General features: G+C 46.3%; 1 protein-coding gene across 5 annotated transcripts in view; it reads right to left on the reverse strand.

The window, feature by feature from the left end:
- CARHSP1 (calcium regulated heat stable protein 1) overlaps positions 1–16,796 on the reverse strand; it is a 32,310-nt gene extending 15,514 nt beyond the window's left edge. Inside the window, exon 1 of one of the 5 annotated variants that reach the window (XM_065030786.1) lies at positions 16,647–16,796. Coding sequence is in view for 2 of the 5 variants with exons in the window: in XM_065030785.1 (XP_064886857.1) it covers positions 8,676–8,876 (201 nt within the window). In the remaining 3 variants the exon portion in view is untranslated. Of the gene's footprint in view, positions 1–8,675; positions 9,394–11,348; positions 11,430–16,644 lie in introns of those variants that run through there. The other 4 variants (XM_065030787.1, XM_021295728.2, XM_065030785.1 and 1 more) reach the window with 4 other exon arrangements.
- Positions 16,797–16,981: the final 185 nt, after the last annotated feature.

The following is a 16,981-nucleotide window of genomic DNA, read 5'->3' on the forward strand; positions in this document are numbered from 1 at the left end:
TCAGAGCTCCTAACACCTTCAGCTTCACTGCAAGAAGAAAATAATACAAATGCTCCTTTATTTTCTCTGCCAAAGACAGGAACACAAAGCTGGGAGGCAGTGGCTGACCACGAGGAGATGACCCCTCCAGGCCCCTGGCAGACCCAGCAGTCCCCTTTGGCAGCTCCAACTCTGCCACAACCTTCCAGCAACTCGGAAGCCAATGGTCACATTTGCATTCAGGCCCCCAGGCCCCCACCTCAGGTTTGCTCTTATTCACGTCCTACAGCAGAGGAGGGAGAAGGTCCCTTTCTTAGCACAACAACAGCAATACGTGTCTCATCACACAACAAGCAAAACTCACAGAATCCATGGAAAGAGGACTGATAAGAAACAGCAGAACTTCTGTGTACACAAATGCACAGCTCACGTGTGCAGCAGTAACAGAAAGAAGATAAACCAACCAGCGCTGGGTATTACAGTGTCAGTCTCCACCTGCAGTGGAGGGAGAAAAAGCTGCATGAAAATAACCAATAACCCACCACACTTGTACTTACAGAAATCTAAAATTATCTAGATGAGTTAGCAGAAAGGCTGGCGATCTAGGTCAAGAAAATACCATGAAGGCAAGAAAAGCTGTCTTTAAGGCCAATAGTTTAATTGAACTGAAATCTCTCATATCTGTTATGCACTCTCCTTTGTACACCCACACTACCCAGCCTATGAATTATGGAGTGGATTCTTCACATGACATTTGAGAGATGCAGCCTTCTTGTCAATGACAAATCCCCATTATTTCTTCTTGAAACTAAGGACTAAAATTAAAAAGTCCTCTCAAGAATGAAGTCACCAGGGAACAAAGGCTTTTGTGTTAAATTGCTCAGGGTGCCATGAAGGTAGAAGTGGATAGTCATATTCCCTCATGTACCACTTTGAACTTTCCACACTGCTCTCAAGAGCAACAACTCAGCTGAAAACAAAACCACAGCTTTATGGATGGCATTTGCCACCTACAAGCTAATGCCCTGCCCAGTGTCACAGCACAGCGTTGAGCTGGGACCAAGACGATAACACCAGAGGGATGGGATTTTCCAAACATCCTCCTCCAAGAGACCTACCATGCTGGCTGGTACTGAGGAAGTCTCCTCAGATTTCAAAAGACCTCTCCTTTGGGCACCTTGCTTTCAAGGAACGCAAGTTTGACATAGCAGGACTGTAACAAGTCACAGGAAAAAATAAGAGCAAACAATTTAAACCTCATTGTGGTAACTCAGCATACATGGTCTGGCCTTTGCACAAGTGAAAATGCAGCTTTCAGAATCGGACGCTTTCTCTCCTAATCTAAATATAAACCAGCTTGTCAGGTGACGGGCAAAACGCAGAGCTATTCATCCATCCACAGGAACACAGTGGAGCCAGCCACAAAGTACCGCCCGTCCCCTTGCTCAAACATGGGTAAATAGGTAGGAGAATTTTCCTTCCTTTCCTTAACACATAGGCGAACCACAAAAGTCTTTACAAAGAAGCCTAAATGGAGTTATAAGTGTACTAACATAGGTTTTGTTCCCATTTATGTTATTTTTGTGCCCTTTGCTCTGTAAACATAAAACAGTGATGTAGAACACTCAATGCCATCTCTCTGCACAAATGCTATTTTCTCTGCCCACGACCCACAAATGGCCTCAACTCTCATAATTTCTATTACACTAGCCCTAAATCGTGATCAGAGCTCGGTGAGAGCTGATACACAAACACAGGCAGCTGGAGGACACCCGGAGCAGCTCCTTCAACTTCACACCCGCTGCAGCGAGTGCAGCTCTGAAGAGGAGGGGATGCACACGAGTAGCAATAGGAAGCTGTGGCTACACCATAGCTCAGCAACATTCTATATCGGCACGTACATTGTGTCACTGCATGTGCAAGTGCACCAGCACGTCCACTTGCCTCTTGGGCTTCTCTGACAATGGTAAAAACCGCACACAATGAAAAGGATTAGACACTGAATTAACAGGGTTTACCGTGTGCTCTGCATACGGTGGGATGGCAGCAGCTCCTGCGCACCTCTGCTCAGCTTGCTCAGGGCAGAGGATCACTTCACCTGAACCTTCTCAAACACAAAGGTGGAGTTCAGCTGTTTCAGTTTGTTCTGGTGTGGCCACTCAACACTGTTCATACAGGGATTTTAACTCATCTCCACCGGCGACACTCGCGATGGAGCAGAAGTGCTGTCCCCAGGCACACCGGGGCTGGGCAGGGTTCAGCACGAAGCCCACAGCAAACACCCAAACCCCGTGCCCCAGCCCTCCCAGCCTTCCTCTTCACACAAGTTTTGCCTTCCAAAGGCAGTTACTGGGAGCCTTCAAGACACTTTTCATACACTATCCTGGATTCTGAACTCTGCAAATCTAGAATCACCCCTGGGACTCAGACAGCTGCCTACCAGCCGCGAATATCTTCTCCTCTGTGTGACCAGCTGAGCAAACCTGCTTGCTTATGTCTCACCAGCCACCCACCCCTGTTTCCATCAGTTTTCCCCTGTCCCTCCAGCCCAGCCACCCCTCTCCACAATCCCAGAACAAGGAGAATGTCCCACAGACCCCGGTCAGGGCTAAGGGACATCCTGCCCGAGCTGCCCCCAGCATCCCACCTGCTGTGCTGCCGACTCCACCACAGCAAATCACCACCACAAAATACCATCAGCACAAGATTCCAGCAACGAGTGACAATACAGACAGTATCTCCCTTCTGCTTGAGCCAGCAAAATATTTGCCTTTGAGTATTTACAGGACGAAGGTAACATGATGCAAGGTGGTGATATTATCAGGCTCTTTAGGAAACTCCAGCCACGTGCCAACCTTTCCCTTAAACCTGTCCACATTTCAACATGCATCATTTATCCTTCACCAACACTATTTTTACATATTTTTTTTAGACTGTAGGAACACACCAAACTAAAATATAAGTAAAATAAATCACAAAAGCATAATGTAAACAATACACTAATTTAACATTTTCAAAGCAAATATATATATTATTTTTTGTACTACATTTTTTGAGAACAATTGGCCAACACGTACACCAAAGAGACCCCAAAATATCACCTGTAACAGGTGACCTACAAAGCACAGAGTGCAATACACGCTGCAGAAATTTCTGAAATTCTCCATAAAATGCTACGAAGAAAATAATTTAAACTAAATAAGGTTGGGGGTATGTAAGTGTCACTACCATTTCTCTGTATATCTAGACATTATTTTTCTATTCTTCTCTTTTTTTTTTCTATTTTTCCATTTTCTATTCTTCTTTAAGTCTACTCCATACCTCTAAAATACCCTAAAAACAGCACTTTGGGCGAAGTTATCCATTCTGACCAGCACAACACTACCATGGAAATCTAGTCTCGCTTTTAATTAAAGGAAATGCCTGGAAAAAAGTCAAACCGGATAGGGCAGGGTGACAGACTCCAGGAAACCTGGTTGTCTATGAACGGTTTCTTTTTCACACAAGGGACACTGCAACCACTCCAGCAGGCACAGAGCTCACCCAGGACACGTTGCTCTGTGTGCTCCGGCACCAAGAAAAAGCCCTTTGCAGGCTCCTTGGCCTGGACACGACACTGTCTGGAGGAGCCGCTTTCAGAAGGTATCACAATGGTTTGTGAAGAGGACGGCACTGGCTGCATGTGCCTGGAAAACCTGGCTTTTCCTCAAAGAATGAGAGGTTTCCATACCCCAAAAGCAGCCGCTTTCAGCTGGGTTTTGCTGGAAGTCAGCTCTTTCATTTCAGCCTCTAAGAGGAATGTGGACGTCTGAAAATGTGTTTGTTTTCTGGCCTTTCCTTGGATTTGGAAACGTCGGGAGCTCTTTTTTAAGTGACTCACTCTTAAATGTCCTGGTTTCCAAATTTATTCTACAGAGCTGCATTTCTTTCCTTCTCTAAGGAAGATAAACCCCTGAGCATCGCCTGCTCCTCTGCTGACAGCTGCAAGCTCTTCTCAGCAAGAGAAAAACTGCAGCTCGATGGCACACGGTGAGCACTGCAGAGACCAGCTGTTCAGAGCGCCCTTTCCCAACAGCCCCTGCCGTCTCCTGAACAAGTGGCAGCACCGGGACTCTCTGCTCGTCACATACTTTGCCCTGTGGAAGGAGAAGAACTGGGGGTGATTGGCCTCAGCTCCCAAGGGTGCCCCCAGTTCTTCTAAAGCAGCTCCCAGCTCCTCTCTGAGGCACCTGCGCACCCCCCAGCACCAGCCCCAGCGCTGCTCCCACCTGCAGCTTCTGCCCAAAGCACCTTCTGGCACTTGGACCCCAAGGCATGCCAGGAGCCTCCTGCGTCACAGAATTAAGCACTTACAAAACACAAGCAATTACGAAACAGCTGGTTCAAAAAGCTTCCTCTTCCAGCTTAGTTTGCATTACTAACTTTCCACAATTAATACTGGTATTTCAATTAACACTGAAACTCAAAGGAGTTGCAACATGCATGTGATGTGCCAACATGCAGGATTACAGTATAAACATTAGACTGTTAGAGGCTGCAGAGAAGTGCCCATGGACTGTAGTGATTTGGCAGTTAAGGGAGACCAGGACGTTGCCCAACCATCCCCATGTCCAAGAAAAACCTAATTACAAGGAAAAACAAGGAAACTTCCTTTTGCTTGTCTGTGCATACAAATTAATTTGGATTAAAACAGGGCTAAGTTTAAGCAACAACAGGTATTTCCAAGCAGTCTCAGAGGTGAACCTTTTATGCAAACACTGTCTGCCCATCTGCTCCTCTCGACATCAGTGTGCTGTGTGACAGTAATGCTGCCTCAGCAGCAAAGCCAGCCCTGCACAGCTGAGACAACCAAAAGGGACAGGAGGGGAACAAAGCCATCGGCCGCTTAGACAGTACAGTGATAAAGACAAAGACTTCAAACAGTCCAGTACTCTCCACTGTTCATGTAAGCTGCCACATGCACTTAAAAATGCATTTAGGTTGAGCAGAGTGGAGAGTTATATTAGGTACATTTTGCAACAGGTTTATGGCTATACTGGAGAATATGCAGTGATACCCTGTGGTTCATTTGATCAGAAATAAAAAGGAATCAAGATCCTTTCTTGCTACAAATCAAGTATTTGCTATGATTGATGCTGCATAAACTTCTTGCTGCCAATTGCCCTGAACAGAGTGGCCAGGATCCTTCACTTGCAAGGCCAGGAGGTTGTACCCAGCTGCCACAGGGTGGCTGCCACAGATGACAGCACTGACCAGGGTTGGCCTAAAGGGCAAGTGTGCACAGTAACGTGAGGAGGACAATATTTCATCCTACAGCTTGTCAAAAAGTATTTCAGTGGGAGAAGAAGACAACAGCACCCAGCAGGAAGGTAACTCTCGGGATGATGCTGGGCAGCAGTCCCAGAACTGGCACAGAGCTGTCCCAGGACCAGCACAAGGCCTCTCACGCTCTCATACAGCACAAGCCATCAGCCTGCTTTCAACACCTCATTTATCTAATTCTTTTTGTTTAAAGAACAGTTTAAAAGAAACGGAAAACTGTCCCCAGCTCACAGACAAGCAACGACAGGTCCCAGGCAAATATCCTCCTCTAGGAGCTCTTGCTAAGCAGGGATGAAGATGATGGGTGAAGATGATGGTGATAATTAGTTCATGCTAACCAGGTGCAAGTGTTACCCAGTAACTTAAGTTCTTGTACACATGTATTATTGGCACATACATTTAATGTCATCAAGTATTTAAATTACTGTCACGTGCAATGCTGTCCACTTTGCTTTGGTTATTGCCAGTACAAACCAAAAAGTCCACAAGACAGAGACGGCAGGAAGAAGGGATTCTCACCAACTGGACATGATGGGAGCCACCATGGTGGGGGCGAGCTGTTACACCCACCCGTGTGCTGCTGGGGCAGCTAACGGCCGGTCCAGGGCTGCAGACAGGCCGTGAATCAGCCCTCCTGGGCTGGAAGGACCACAATGCTGAGCCGGCACAAGCCTGGGCTGTAACACCCAGCATCGTGCTTTGCTTTCCATCTGCCAACTGCTTTCTGCACAGGCTGCCGGTCTACAAACCTGGGTGTTTCTGTAGCAGCGCAGTGACTCTGTGTCGCAGCACTGCCCAGCTGCTTGCAAAACCACTGCCAGCAACACCCACGCTGCAGGAGCAGAAGCACTTACGCCAACTCCCAAAGCCCTGCTCCAAGTGCTCTTCCCTGGAGCCAAGTACATGGCATGGCACCTCCCATAGCAAATGTTGATTTCCCCAGGTATATGCTAGACTTCACATGTCCCAGAATGGCTGTAATCAAAGGACAGGGAAGTGTGAAGGGAGACCAGAAAAGGACTTTTGCAGTGAAATGGGGGGAAAAAAATCAAGATGAATTTACTCAGTCTGATGCTGGCAGCCAGATGTGGCTGCCTAGGTCAGAGATAGGTGTGAGTACACAGTGATGCCATCCCTTAACATCTTTCCAGCATCCCGGATGTACAGTTAAAACAAAAGCCAAACTAAAGGTTGCATAGTTGTATTTGATAACCTCCTATGACCTTTTTTCAGGCCATTCCTGAGCTCATATAATCTTTTAGCACCTATAGTATCCTGTGGCAAAGTCCCACAGCTTAACGGTCATGTGAAAAAAAATCTCCTTTTAGTGGACAGTGAGGACTAGTCATTTTTACAGAGAAATTAAGAAAGTGCAGAGAGATCAAAAGACAGAACACAGCAAATAAGGTAAGCAAAGGAAAGGGAAGGGCATAATATGCAAGAGACCGAATGGGAAAGAAGCATTAGCTTAGAGGAGCACAGAGGGGAAGGTGCAGGTTTATTCGTAAATCAAACCTTAAATTTTCCACCAGAAGTACCATAAATGGGATAGAGAGCAAGAGGAACTACAAGCTTCTGTCTGGTGTTCAGCCCTCCTCTTTTAAATTTGTAAGTACAAAAGAAAAAACAAATCTTGGTCTTTCTAAATCACTCCCCTGATTTGTCACTCGAATGGTTGCCATTACTCTTTCTTTAACAATAAACCCTACTAGTATCAAATATTTCTAAAGATTTAGCTTGTCACAAGCTAGCTGGTTTTGGCCAGAAACCAGGTATTATCTATTCAATGTTTTATGGTCTCCAGCACAGAACCATTGCACTGATCACTCCAGAGTCCTGCTCCTTTATCACATCTCCACTAGCCAAGGCTGGAAACTCTGTTCTTGGATAGCAGAGGCAACAATAAATACATCTCATCCTATTCTTTCTAAACAGACTCAATTGCAGTAAGCTTACGTATTTCCCAGATGAAGTACAATGTATGTCTGAACCGGGAACAAGCTGTCTCTTCCAGCACTTGCTTTCAAAGTCTGCAACTCAGTTCTTCCTTCCCTCAGTGCTTTTGCAAGTCAGAATCTCTCCCTCTGCCATTACTTCCATGCTGGCACATCCCATGTGAATTCATTCCAAGATTTATTTCATTTTGGCAGAAAACATTTATACCAAAACATGAGAAAAATCTCCTGTATCTTGTGCCTAAGCATCTTAGGGCTCATCTACAAGGCAAATGGACTTACACAGTGTCACACTATTATAAAGAATAGTTATACATATGTAAATCCCTAGGCACTTATGGAAAGTTCTCTCTTTTTCAGCTTCCTCTCACATCACAAAACTCCAGCCATGATTATGGGTAAGTTTGTTCATGTGCAACTTTGAGCCTTTTAAGGCTACTGAAATCCCCTGAAATATTTATGTGGCTCAAGTGTTACTCAGAACAATTAGTTCACTGTTTCCTCCCTAATCAACATTTTCAATAGGGGAAAACAGTTCACATTACAAAGATCTATAACCATGGAAATTTATGAGGCATACAAGTGTTGGCAAAGTAAAAAACTGATCCTCCAAGGCCACTCCATCTGCAGCATTACAGCGAGAGGCAGATGCAGAGTCAGGAACCACTCACAAATAACTTGATCCTCACACCGGTACCGTGAGGCACCCACAGACCCAGACTCCTTTTTGCCAGGCCTGGCTCTATTTTCTGGCTGTCCCAATACTCAGGCCATCTCCCAGTCTCACTGCCTGACACCTCCTACATTTCCTTTAAAACATCCTAGTCTAATAACCTGAGTATATTTCCATTAGATTTCACAGAAATCAATTAAACAAAAGGTTTGTGATTGAGATGCCATTAGGAATCCACATCAATATCAATTAATGACCAACAGATACACGATTTACTGAAATACTTTAGGAAACAAAAAGTCCTCTGTATCTGACACAAGAGTGGTTTCTGTTGAGCAACAAAGAGATGCTCTTAATTTCCATTTAAGCCTCCTCCTGTCCAATAGGTATCTCTACCACAGCAAAATTTAAAAACCAAATTGCACCTGCATGAGAGGTCAGCGACTGGCTTCATCACCCCAGGTTGGTGAAACGCATATTCAGACTGTGCTGACAGAGAACTCAGAGGTGTAGAAATGCACATTCCATTAAAATCAAACAAAAGGAACATTTATTTTTTTTTTTTTTTACACACACACACACTTAATACAGGAGATGGGATGACAGACCTAAATTTTAATTGAGGAAATTCATATATATATATGCTTATAGATCACTGGCCCATTTAACAATTGCATTTCTGTTTTTCTTCTTCCCTCCACATTTCTCAACCCGATTTACAGTACATCTCACCATGCCGTACTCACGCTTGTGCTTGTGATCCTGAGACCTCCCCGCAATGTCCTAATTTCCACACCTCTAAAGCAGAGGTAACAACCTCCTTCACAGCAGCATGGTGAGGATGAGCCTTGTCCATACCTTTGGATACAAAACCCCAGCTGAGCCCTGACAGTCACCCTTGGTTCCCTGCTCAAATCCAGAGCCAGTTGCACGCCAATCTGGACCATAGCCCTGGAGAGGAACGAGACCCGAAAGCAGACTGCTCCAAATAGTCCCGATGGGCTGCTCTGACAAACAGGTAGTCCCGATGTGGTGCAATCAAATCTGCAACTGCGTGAACAGCAACATAGCCCAAGCACACACCCCACACCCCCACAGCTCACCCTCCAGAGCCACTGCAGTAAACACCCTGAACCCACTGGAAACTACAGGTGATACAAACACTCCATCACATCCCCCTGGCCTGTTTTCCAGTTTGGAAAATATCATTGATAATACACTGTAGACATCAAGGAAAAAATTATTTTTAGTCGCAGAAATGGCTCACAATACCAATATATAGTCCAGCAACTCTACTGTAGGGAATGCACCGTTCTTAGCCAACTATCGAGAAAATAGACCTACGGGGAGTTTGATTGCTTTCCCCGATGACTGTGTGCGCACAAACTTGTCTTTCTGGCTCAGCACAAACACCCTCTGTGTTCAGAGCCAGTTAAATGGCAAAAGCAGTTGTATTGTGTTTTACTGCCTGCAAAACCGCAGCGCCAGCACAGGCACGTGTGCGAAGCTGGATTTCGTGCCTACTTACACATCAACAAAACTATTTACCATGCTGTGATTTCAAGAGCCGTGGCTCCAGTGATGCGCTGGAAGGGCATGGAACTGGGCAGATCTGTCCAGAATCACAGATGCTGTCGCTATTATTTATGTCTACTGTGTTAATGCTCAAAAGCATTAACACACCAAAGCAAGGGAACAGGTAACGTAAGCTTTCCAGGGGAGGTAAAAATCAACTATTATAGTCGAAAAAAAAAGCAGACAAATCTTGAGGCATGTATATTCTTCAGGTACGAAACTAAAAATCAATACAGAAGCACATGTTTAATAGAAAATTGTACTTAGCATTGTATTACAGCAGTCACTACCCCAAAGAGCTGTATCTACTTCAATTGCCAACAGAGGGAATGGGACACACAAGCAGAGCAAACTCTACACACAGCAACAGTAGTGAGTGCCTTTACGTAATATTATTTTGATTTATAGAATCATAGAATCATTTCAGTTGGAAGAGACCCTTAGGATCATCAAGTCCAACCATAACCTAACTCTAGCAGTAACCCATGCCCCTAAGAACCTTGTCTAAATGCCTTTTAAATCCCTCCAGGGATGGTGACTTCACCACTGCCCTGGGCAGCCTGTTCCAACACCTGACACCCCTTTCCATGAAGAATTTTTTCCTAACATCCAATCTACACCTCCCCTGGCGCAAAGTGAGGCTGTTTCCTCTTGTCCTATCACTTGCTACTTGGGAGAATTTACCGGTTTGGCCACATGCTAACAGTTACGTGACCTTAAGAATTTTTTTTGCTTGAAACCTGGTGCTACACATCTAAGAAACCTCAGGTAAGCCTGCACATCTGCCTGCCTCATGAGCAAGCCCTGTGTCCAGAACAAGTCATGTCACTGCACTGGGAAACCAGGTGTGTGCACATCTGGTGGGTTCACCCTGGTCTTGGTGGGCTCCACATCAGTGGGGTACCAGAGGGAGTGTTCATCCTCAGGATCTGTGCCAGGGAAGAGGCAGCACTGCAGCACAGCCATACTATAATGTTTAACAAATTTGATTAGGATCCCAATTATAGCAGCTTAGCGAGTGTCCAGCAAAAATACTTTTCTCCCCATGGGGCTGTGATAAATGCCAAGACAGCTCTGCACTACCTTTGTTTCTCACTTGATTCCTCTGTGAGGATTTTCAAGAGAGGTTTGTCTACATGAAAAGCCCAAGGGCTGGAAGGGTGGGAAAGGTCAGTATGTGAAAAACTGACAGTGCAGCAGCGGTACGATGACACTGTGACCCTGGGATGCTGTCAGCAGTGCCTGTGCAGCAGTTCTGCCAGGTGCAGCCTGGCCTGGCTCCAGCACGCACTTTCCTTCCTCAGGTCCTCACTACAGTGGGTAAAAGACACTATAGTGCATCTCGTGTCCCCAGGGAGACCTTTCTCGCTTAAACCTGGTACTGGGGAAAAGTAAAGCTAAAATTAAAAAAAAAAAAAACATATCAGAAGACAGTAGAGCTGCACAGATATATATGCAGATACATTTTTTCCTCTACAACCTGTGCTTTCAACATCAGTGAGAAGAATTTTTAGGACTCTGCCAGAGTTCCTGGGACAGGGAAAAGCAGCCTTTCTGCACGGAGACAAACCACATGTTTATTCAGAGACTGAGCCTTATGTAAGATCACTTTTCAGACACACTTTTCGTAAGACCATAAAGCAGAAAGCAAATACAAATATTCACTCTATTTACTCTCTCCCCTACCAGTAAAATGAAACGCTCACCATGCGAAATACTTAGAAATACTTTGAGAACTTCTCCTACCAGTCTCCATCACAAAGAGGCTCTATGAACAGGCTACCACCATGTTTCATAATCCCCACTGATAGATTTTCTCCAAATATTAGAGGAAATAGACTCACAGCCCACACAGCTGGGTAAATTCTGCCTTTCCCGGCTGTTGTCAGCAGAGCTCCAGGTCTGGACATGCCACCGCACCGACAGGCACTGCCTTGCTCAGCTGGGTGAAAAAATCCAAATCATTTATTTACACCCCAGCAGCAGGTCTAAGTTTTGTAAACAGGAAATTCTTTTAGGTTGCTGTTTGGCAGTTTCATTTACCCTTTTAAGTAATTGTCAAGAAGTTGCAACCATGACTGTGGTTTACTTGAATCAAGTAACTAACTTCACTGAAAACAAGCAGTGCCTTTGACCAGCCTTCTGAAATCATCTCACCAAGAGAACACCATCAAACGATAATCACTGAGAACACGGAGCTCATAAAACAATATAGTCCGTATCGCTAGCGTGCCTTGGTCAACCTGACTGGCTGTGCAATGTAAACAAACCAAACATTAAACAAGTATTAACATAAAAAGAAAATTCCTCCCCAACTGGACAGGCGAGATTAAATGTTTATTTCCTGGACACAGACTACTCCTTGTCTGGACAGTCTCTTAAACAGCAAGTGGCAAAGAATTTGAAAGCTTGGGAAAAGGAGCATTCCTGGAAAAGCTGTTAAGAAGCAGATCTGTCTGAAGGAAAGCAATGTGACTGCCCATGGCAGAGCTGTCATCACAGAACACGCCAGCCCCGCCCGGACCAGCCTGGGAACGCAAGGTGAACATCAGATGCTGGGCTGGCCACAAACCTCCCTGCTCACGGCCAGCTGTGCAAACACCCTTTTGGAAGCAGAGGCTCACACTTCGATTCTCAGAAATGTGCGTATATATATATATATATTTTTTTTTTTTTTTTTTTTTTTTTACTGTTAGTCATCCAAAAGCTGCAATCACAGCTGTGTCTCCACACCCACCGTCAGCCTGTCCTCACCACAGGACACACACACCACTGCTGTGACATGCAGCACACGACATGCGGCTGAGCGAGAGGGAGACCCGCTGCCCCAGGGCACAAAAGGCCGTGCCCCTCACGCTGCCCACACCCCACTGTGTCTCGCAGCCACAGCTCCACCAGCGCTGGACCCAGCCTGGCCTCCCACCTCAGTCCCCAGCGTGTCACCTCACCAGCTCCCACTCCAAGCAGCACCAACACAGACTTTGCTTTTCATCCTGGAATCAGCCTTAGCTCTTAATGCTCTGCCGCTTCCAAAGTTACTCGCGGCTCAGGAGGCATGGCAAAAGACCAGCATCGTTTAATATTAAAGAGAAACTGTTAGGTCAAGGTTCTCCGTTTCCGTCCGTCCCGCACAAAGCGGTCTGTGATCAGATCAGGCACAGAGCCATCAGGGTGAGGAACACGGTGCACATGCTTTTTCCAGAAAACTGTAACAGAGCCCTCCCCACAGCGCTGCTCTCGGTGGAAAGCCATCCAGGGATTTAGCTACAGTTTATTTTGTTTTCTCTGTGTATTTATCACTCCGCTATCTGATCACCTTCCAAAGGGGAGGCTGCAGCTCAACCCCAAGTTTCCCCCCCCAGGCCCCGTTGCTAGGTGAAACGTGTGGTCACAGGCCACCAAACAGAATTATTATCCCAACAGCCCGGCAAGAATCCAAAGGCCAAATTCACATTTGCTGCCCTTGAAACGCCTTAGTATTTAAAGATCTGTCGAGACCTTCACCCTATCTCCAGCTCTTCCCTGAAGAAACGCAGAACTCAAGACAAGTGTCAGATTAGCCAGCAGAGCATAACACTCACATCATAGATAATGGGTCAAAAATTTAATGTTCATTTCCTTTAGATTACTATTCAGTTTCCAAATTGTATTAATAATGCAGCAACCTCTTAATGCAAGTGTCATTAGCCCCAAGATACTCAATCGTTATTTTAAAAGGACTTCTTAGGTTACTTCATTATTTATCTATATTTTAAATCGACCTAGTGAAAAAAAGTAGCTGTGCAACAGCCTCAAACCAATGGCAAATAAAGAATCCGCATGTCTCTGAAACCAGAGGGTGAGACTGCAGCAGAGGAACCACTCAAAGCAAATGTGATTTAAGGGAGGCGGGAGGGGTTTTCAGGGCGTACAAGCTCTGTCCATTAGCGCAGGTCAGGCTCCCAGGGCAGAGCCCACGCCACATTTATCCCTAAGCCCTACGGCCAAGCCTGAGAAGATGCGACGTGACTCGCGTGGTATTTTACAGCTTCCCTGGGGGAGAGCAAACGACAGAAGCGCCACTTTAATGCACTCCACATGCCCCCAAAAATGACAGAAATGAAAGCTAAGTGTCTTCCTGCACCACACAAAGAGCAGTTCCCGTCTCTGCATCTTCCTTAATGTAATTTTTTCTTAGTAACTACCTGAGGGGAAAAAGGCAAAGTCTTCCTCCAAAGTGATCTCGCTTGTGCCTGTTTACAAAAACCAAAAGGCAGCTGTTTATTCTCAGAAAGGAGAGACTGTGTGAGAAGCAACGCAGCAACAGGGAGAGTTCAATGCCATGTATGCAGCATTATCTTTGTTAGCTGCACAAACACCATTCACTGCCTCATTCAGTGCTCTTCCTGAGAACGTGGGCTATATCACACAAGCTATATCCACACACACGTCATGGAAAAGGAGAACAGACACAAAGAAAAGCCCTCAAACCACTACCTAGCTAGTAGAGGCCGGCTGAGCGGAACAAAATTACAGAACTGAAAGAGCAGCGCAAGGCTCTGGCTGCTTCCCCAGGCGCTGAGTTTCCCCCCGTGAGACCCAGAGACCGACCGACCCGCAGCGATGGATGGAACGAGAAGACACCAGCGGAAATGGAGATCGCTGATGCGGCCAGGGGGCTGCCTCGGTGTGAAGAACACACAATAAACTGAGACAGAAGGAAGCAAAACAATCATTTTTCCCCTGCCCTGAGAGAAAAGAGAAAGCAGTCAGACTGATGAATGCTTTCGATTTTTCATTTTATTTGAACTGCAGTGGGGAGTAACACAAGCAAACCCAAATCATTGCTCTGCATCGCTCATTTCTCAAGAGCGTTTCAGCTGTTTCTTTTTGTTTGGTTCTCTACATCAACCTGTTGCAAAGAGCAAGATTTTTTGTTTGCTTGTTTTTGAAAAACTGTAGTGCAGAAAAACAAAACCAAACCATGCCATTTCATTCCTTTGCTCCTCTTCAAAGACTGCTGCTCCTCTGCTGTGCAGAAGGCTGTTCCCAGCCCCCAGACACAGGGAAGGGGCTCCCATTGACTCACTGCCCTCCCCTGCTCCAAGGCAGAAGTTGAACTGAGTTTGAAAAGTGCAAAACGCATCATCTCCTTAGTTTCTGTCAGAAACCTTCCAGATGAAGGACAGATTAACCATCAACTCTGGCCACCAACACCCAGAATGTTTACCAACACAGACTTGAACAATTATGAGCTCATTCAGTTTTGCTAATGATGATCCTCAGCTTTCCTCCAAGTTGCAGGCAATTACTATCAACCCCTGCTGAGTCTACCCCACCAGCAGTGATCCAAAAATTGTTCCAGATGGAAACTTGAGACAAATATAGATGAAAAGGTGAAATCAGTAACAGCTTTCACCCTGAAGCCCCCCAGCCACAACCAGCAGGTCCCATCTGCTTCTGCACCCCAAAGATCGCTCATGGTGAAATGGAAACGAGTGAGGAATTTCTTCTGCCACTTCCAGTATTAGCACCAAGAACATCCCTGGCCATTGCCTGCTGGTCCTGTCATCTAGATATAACCTCCCACACCACATTTCATCCAAAAAAATACTTTTCATGTAGTGTAACACCAACGTGGTCTGCCAGTTTGCTGTAAGGGAGCTTTTCTAGCAGAGGATACATTCATATTCACGGTGCAAGTGTATATGAACACTGGATTCACCCAAAGTGCACCACTATGCAAATAGTTCTGTGCATACATGCGTGCAGGTAAAGGCTAGGATGATGCTGGTCAAAGTGTTCAGAACCACTGGCAAACCACAGCAACAGAAGCTCAGGGCAGCAGAGAGGGCACCTGTGGCCAGGTGCACAGGACACGGGGGGGACAGATGGGTGGCACAACCGTGGACAGTGACATCACACGTGGGTGTCAGGATGCACACAGGGCTGTGGGATAAGCACCAGCCTCAGTTCTGCCCCTGCAAAGGGCCACTCATAAGAGATGCGTTTTCTCTTCTTTTACACCCCCACGTAGCATGTGAGAATATACCCATTGCCAGAGAACAGTCACACCTTCCCCATGGTTCCTTTGGCACACACATTTTTTTTCTGTAAACACAGAAAATCTTCATATATGCATACGTTTAAAAAATATTACCCTTACTACATTAGTTAAGTCTCTTTAGATTTAACAAGATTCTAAGCTGCATTTGTGAAATTGCAAGCCCTCTGCAGCTACATCTGTAGGACTTGCTATCTTCCATCAATAATCAACAGAAGGAAACAATATGTTTGCCAAACATAATATAATAATCAGAAGGTGAAGGTAAAGAAAAGCAGTCAAAAAACCCTTCTCAATCTCACACTAGAACAGCCTTAAAATTTTCTCAGGCTCTCCAAGAATCAAATCTGGCACCACAGAAGGTTTTGCAAACATTTCTCAGAAGTAGCTTTGCAGTTCCAGAAAAAAACAGTGACAGAAAAGAACTTAAAATCCCCTCCCTAAAAGCCAAATGGAGGCACAGATCCAAAGATTAAGCTCAGAGGCTTCTCTACAAAGGCAAGAAGTGACATGCACACACATCCAACACACAAAGAGAACACAAAATAAGGGTTGCTTTCCCCAGATTTAACAAACAGAGGTGCTGACTGTAAGAGCGAGCTGTTCGTGCCTCGGCAACAAACTCTCTAGCAAGACTACGAAGTTTTGAAGTATCCCTTTAAGCAACCAGTGCTGTTTGACCTCTTCCTTCCTGGTGGGAGAAAGCTCTTATTTAGCATGTTTTGTTTTTCTCACGGTTTGTACAATAAGCAATTCTGAGTGTTATAATGACACATCCCAAGATCCTAAGTAAAAAAAAAAAAAAAAAAGGCACAAATAAGTGTTTAAAAAAAAAAGGGAGGGAGCAAATTAGCCCCAATATCATCAGTGAAATGAATGCAGCGAAAGGAGCGCGGAGCCGCGCACGCCGCAGGTCCCAGCAGGCGCACCCGCCCCGGGTTCCCCCTCGGGCGGCGTTTCAGCCCCGGCCGCCCCGCACTCCGGGCGCTGAGCGACCGGACCCTCCCGACATCGCCCCCGTCCCGCTCCTCACTCGGGAAAACCCACGACCAGCGGCAAAAGCAGCCCAGCACCCCCCACCCCGGCGCCCCCCGCTCACCTCGGGCAGGGCAGGACGGGCGCAGCAGCCGCTGCGGGCAGGGCCGGGTTCGGGGCGGTGCTGCCGCCCAGCGCCCCGCGCTATAAGGCGGGTGGGCCGGGCTGGCGGCCCCGCTCCGCCCCGGCCACTGCCCCCCCACACAGCCCCGCTCCGCCCCGGTCACCCCTGCCCGCCGGCCGCCCCCACGGGCAGCGGGACTGCTCGTGGACACCCGCCTCGGGACACAAAGCCGCGAGTTGGCGTCTGCAGATGCGTTTTAACTAAATCGACTCTGCTTTTCTACGTGTAATTTTATTCCCCCTGCGATTCCCACGGTGACAAACTCAATTCTACAT

Source organism: Columba livia, chromosome 15 (assembly GCF_036013475.1).
Source record: "Columba livia isolate bColLiv1 breed racing homer chromosome 15, bColLiv1.pat.W.v2, whole genome shotgun sequence".
In the NCBI taxonomy this organism is placed as follows: domain Eukaryota; kingdom Metazoa; phylum Chordata; class Aves; order Columbiformes; family Columbidae; genus Columba; species Columba livia.